The 5,005-nt window shown below is 59.7% G+C and overlaps 2 protein-coding genes across 2 annotated transcripts in view; one reads left to right on the top strand and one right to left on the bottom strand.

Annotated features, from left to right (window-relative positions):
* LOC130575440 (protein O-GlcNAcase-like) overlaps positions 1-2,835 on the bottom strand; it is a 13,499-nt gene extending 10,664 nt beyond the window's left edge. The window contains exons 1-2 of the mRNA XM_057369329.1: positions 2,355-2,835; positions 512-563 (exon numbers count right to left, since the gene is read on the bottom strand). Of these exons, the coding sequence (XP_057225312.1) occupies positions 512-563; positions 2,355-2,394 (92 nt within the window). The 5' untranslated portion in view covers positions 2,395-2,835. The remainder of the gene's footprint in view (positions 1-511; positions 564-2,354) is intronic.
* Positions 2,836-4,732: 1,897 nt separating this feature from the next.
* Positions 4,733-5,005, top strand: part of DOK1 (docking protein 1) — a 7,465-nt gene continuing 7,192 nt past the window's right edge. Inside the window, exon 1 of the mRNA XM_057369328.1 lies at positions 4,733-4,844. Coding sequence (XP_057225311.1) covers positions 4,782-4,844 — 63 coding nt within the window. The 5' untranslated portion in view covers positions 4,733-4,781. The remainder of the gene's footprint in view (positions 4,845-5,005) is intronic.

Here is a 5,005-nt window from a genome sequence, read left to right as displayed (position 1 = left end):
CAGCTCATCCCACTCACGGCCTGTGCATGGGCACCAGCTGCTCGGAGAGGAGCTGCATGGATCAGCTCCCATCCCGGTGACGGATCCTGCGCACATCCTTCCGTCACCGGGACACACGGTGACGCACAGACACGCGTGGGGACTCACAGGGACACGGCAGGGCCACCCACACCAGGCAGGGATGGCAGTCTCAGGACACAGCAGTCACTTGTGCTCGGGATAGAGTGATGCTCAGGGTTCAGCCCAGTTCTAGAGAGCCCGGGCTGGCTGGAAGTGCCCGCTTGGCGTCCTCGCACSCACCGGGGCTGCACCGGGATGTGCGGAGCCCCAGCACCACCTGCCGGCACTGTCCGTCCGTCCGTCCGTCCCGCAGCACCCACGGACCGGCCCAGCGCGGCTCCTTCCCGGGGCCGTGAGAACGCTGGGACAGAGGGACACTGCAGGAGCAGCCCCAGAAGAAGCACGAATCCCCTTCACTGCCAATTCAGAGAGGAAAATTCAGGGTACTTGCCATTGAAAGAGAAGTTTCCTCTGATCCATTGACCATGGTCTCCCATAGAAACCTGGGAAAGGGAGGAAAAAAAGGCAAAATGCAGTTGTGAGTGCCTTAAAACAGTCTCTCTCTGKGCCATCCCTGAATGCAGAGATGCACTGCAGGACATGCAGCACCCATTCAGCTGTTGGGGCCACTTCCAAGGAAGGRCATTTCCTATTTCTGTATGCAGGAAGGCTGGGAGGTGCAGAGCTGTCTGCAAATGCAGTGAGAAAGGATATCCAGTGGAACAGATTGGGGACAGGCAGATAAATGGGTTTGGAGAGAGGCAGATTTGACAGCTTCTCAAAGTGGAGTTTGAAAGGGGAACCTGTCAGTGTCCCAGCACAGACCTGAGATTTAGCAAGAGAAGAACCTTCAGGCATTTCTATTCTCTGCAGGATCTGGCAGCTGCAATCTGAAGTCTCACAGCAAATCCATTACATCTTGGGCAGTGATGGCAATTGGCCATCAAGGCATCTTCCTGCTTTCTCTCTGCATCAGGGGCGAGTTTTGAATCCATCACTGCACCTTTCAGCAGCCAAGGGAGCAGATATTTGGAAAGTGACGGCATTCCCAAAACTGGGCGGTGCACAGGGGCAGGCTGCACTGACTCCATTAAGCTGGGAGGAAGGACCAGCTCTYCATGTCTGGCACGAAGCCAGCGTTGTCCAGAAAATCACCCACRTTTCCCAAAGCATTTGAGTGCCCTGGAGCCCGTCTGCCCTCATTCYCTTGGCTCCCTTTGGCAGGAGCCCACCCTGCAGCCCCCAACACCAGCCCTGGGCAATGGGGAGGTGGTTTCACCACAGCAACACCCACTCTCCATCTGCCTTCTCTCTGCAGACTGATCTTCTACCTGCCTGAACACCTACATGATTATGATTATTCCATACACTTTGAAATAATTCATAGTCACCTTGCTATCCATCCCCCACTGCGCACGGGGCCAAATCTGTGGTCAATCAAGAATCCCAGCAAACATTTCGCCCMAAAAAAGCTATTTCTGTGGTAAATAATTTGCTATTTCAAGATTACAGCGAGGTCCCAGGAGTCTCTGTATGGCATCAGCAAGTGACACTTCCACAGCACATGTTGCTGTGAGCTGACGTGGGCTGGCAAGGAGGACACYGAGTCCTGCACACACCCTGCCAAAAATGTTCTCCTGGAATGGCTTTGCCAGCAGCATCCCTGTCCTCTTTCCCAGGTCAGCTCTACTATATCAATGATTCTGCTCTGACTCATGTCAGCTTCTCCACCCCTGCATTTCCTGTTTATTTGGTTTATTTGCACGGTGCTCCTGCTTCCTCCCAGGTGAGGCAGTGGCCAGTGGCCCTCAGGGGTACTGTGCTGCCAGGAGAAGAGCAGATGATTTTGCCTGGTGGGTGCCAGGCCTGGCTCAGCTCCAGAGGGAACTGGGGATGTGGGGAGGGAGAAGCACAGAGCCAGCTCTGGGCATGGCCCCTGCACTGTTGCCCCATGGGTCAGGTGGGCAGGTGGAGCACATCACGAAGCTGCCCCAGGGTCCAGGGCAGCCAAAACCCCGTGCAGAGCGCTGGAGGCCGAGCAGTGGGTTCCCTGTGCCCCTCTGGGGGGGGTCGGCTCTGCTGGGGTGGGCTCAGGGCTCCACGCGGCTCTGGGAAGAGCTGGGAGCACCCCGAGAAGTGCTGGTTCCAGCCCCCTGGCAGAGACGGGGCGCTGTGCAARGGCCCGATTCCCGCCTCCCCCACAGCCCCGGTTCACTTCGGGTGGATCGGAGCAGCCCCTGCAATGCCCGGGCGGGTCGGGCACCGGCCCCAGCCRCGGCCCCGGCGGGACCTACCTTCCACCACGCCGCAGAGGAAACGCGGCCGCTCCGCCATCCCCGCGCAGGAGCGGCGCAGCCGGCGCGGGGGCAGGCGCAGGGTGCGCGGGGGGACGGAGTGATGCGCGGAGGGATGGAGGAGTGCGCGGAGAGATGGAGGAGTGCGCGGAGAGATGGAGGAGTGCGTGGAGAGATGGAGGAGTGCGCGGAGAGATGGAGGAGTGCGCGGAGGGATGGAGGAGTGCGCGGAGAGATGGAGGAGTGCGCGGAGGGATGGAGGAGTACGTGAAGAGATGGAGGAGTGCGTGGAGAGATGGAGGGTGTGCAGAGGGAGGGTGCGCGGAACGATGCGCGGCGGCGATGGAAGGTGCGCAGGGGATGGAAGATGCGCGGGGAGGGATGAAGTGTTTGCGGGAGGGGATGGAAGGATGCTCAGAGGGGTGGAATGTTTGCGGGGGGATGTGGAGGTGGAGAGCTCGCCGGAGGGGATGGAGGGTGCGCGCAGGGGTTCGCGCAGGGGCGGCTCCACCGCCCGCCCCGCCGCGGGAACGCGCTCGCCGCAGCGCAGGGGGCGGCCCCGCGGGTGGGGCCGGGGCGCGGGCGGGGCGGGGGTTCCCGAAATCCGTGCGGAGCCCGCGGGAGGTGATTCTTGAGCCGCAGTCCCGGAGCCCCGCGGAGCGGAGCCCCCGGCACTGCAGCCGGTTTCCCTGCGTCCCCAGCTGCGGGCGTTCTCCCGSTGCAGCGCCGGGGCGCTTCCTTCTCCGGCGTTTGAAGCTTCCCGGGATCCCACAGCCCCAAGATTGTCCCCGAGGGCTCGATTGTCATTATCCCCGTGTGTTCACCGCTGAGCTGGCCCTGCCCTGGCCACACCCTCATGCCAAGCCCGGGGTGCGATGCCTCTCCGGCTCGGTGCCATCGGGCTGCTCCATGTGCCTTGCAGGTGACTCACCTGTCAGGCTGTTTGYCCTGTGCCACCCTGCTCAGAGCTGCTGCCACTCCTCAGTCATGAACTCCCTGTCCTGCAGCTGCACATCACCGTGACCTGCCTACACWCGGGTCAGAGGTTTTGACACCTCTGAATCATTTTGTCCTTTTTCAGACCGCTGTTCGCGTTGGTCGCTGTCATTGTTTTGCCAGCGTTTGTGGTCTGATCGTTCACYCGTCTCGTACACTCTGTTATTGGTATTGCTGTGGTTACATCCCATTGCTGTTTCTAGTAAATTATTTTTAAAATCTGTGTGATCTTTAYCTTTTGTGCCTCCATCCTCCCCATCCTGCCTCAGGTGGAGGGAAGGGCAGTGAGAGGGTGATCTAGGATGTTTCAATGGGAACACTAAATTGAGGAATACCATTCCTAAAYCAGGACACCAGCACAACTTTTTTACCATGCAAGTGTGAGGGATGGAAGCAGGAGAGTGCCGAGGGTCATCCCTGCATCCAGGCACTGCCAAGCCCCTCCCAGCAGCTGTTTCATCAAACCCACAGGTGAAAAATGGGCATTGGGGCCTGGAAAACCGGGATCCGTGGCTTCTCCCTCTTCCCTTTGCAGGTTGATGTCATGTCTGGAAGCTGAGTTACGGTGCCTGGACCATCAAAGCAGCACGAAGCGCAAGAATGACTGACCAGGAGGGGCCAGGCAGGGTCACAGTGCCATCAGAGTGCCACCAGTTTGGGTCATCCATGCACAGGGTGCAGCAGCTGGGAGTGCTGGCCTCAAGTCTGRCCCTGCAGAAGGCTGCTGGGGCAAACTGGAGTGGCCAGCCATGGCAGGGACAGTGCTGGGACCAGCCTGGTGTCCCTGGAATGGCCTTGGTGCCTGGGGACATGGCATGGCTGGATATGGAGAAATATGGATGACATTACCCTGTCCACAAAAACGGACAGAGAAGGAAATTGGACAGTGTGMACACACAAGTGTTTGCTGTGATTCCTTCTCTTTTCTGTGCTCTCTGGGAGCATCTGGCTATTTATCCCACAGTTTTCTTGGACTATGAGATTGAGCTAAGCAGCCTCTAGTTCTCCTTTTTTTTTTTTTTTTTTTTTTTTCTCCTATCACAGATATCACCTTTTTTTCCCATCCTGTGAAACCTCATGGATCCCCTGTCCACTCTCCATACGGCCCCCACTTATCCTCAGCCCATCCGAGCGCATTTTCCCGTCCTCGGCGAGAACACACGCCCGTGCCACGCGTGTGTGCACAAGTTCACACTCACAGGTGTTCACACACATGTTTACACTCATGTATGCACACACACACATGCACACACACGTGTTCACACACATGCACGCGCATTTTCACACTCGTTCACGCGCACACAGGCACTCATCCCGCCCCGTCCCGCCCCTGACACGCGTGTCCCCGTCCCCGCCCCGTGTCCGTGCCCGTGTCCGTGCCCGCCCCGTCCCCGCCCCTGCGGCGCGGGCGGAAGCGCGCGGTGCGCGGGGATGGAGCCGCCGGCCATGGAGGGGCCGCTGCTGGTGCAGCACAGCCACAAGTTCGGCGCCAAGGTGGGTCCCGGGATCCCTTCCTATCTCCCTCCCTTCTTTCCCTCCTTCCCTCCTCCCTTYTTCCCTCCYTCYCTGCCCTTGGACCGGTTGGGTGCCGGGGCGGGGACACCCCGGGGCCGCTCCCGGTGAGCGCCCGGCCCGGGTGGGGAGCGGCCCCGGGC

Source organism: Malurus melanocephalus, unplaced genomic scaffold, assembly GCF_030028575.1.
Source record: "Malurus melanocephalus ecotype Western Australia unplaced genomic scaffold, MMel_1.1 scaffold_107, whole genome shotgun sequence".
NCBI classification, from domain to species: domain Eukaryota; kingdom Metazoa; phylum Chordata; class Aves; order Passeriformes; family Maluridae; genus Malurus; species Malurus melanocephalus.
This window is presented reverse-complemented; position numbering and strand designations above follow the sequence as displayed.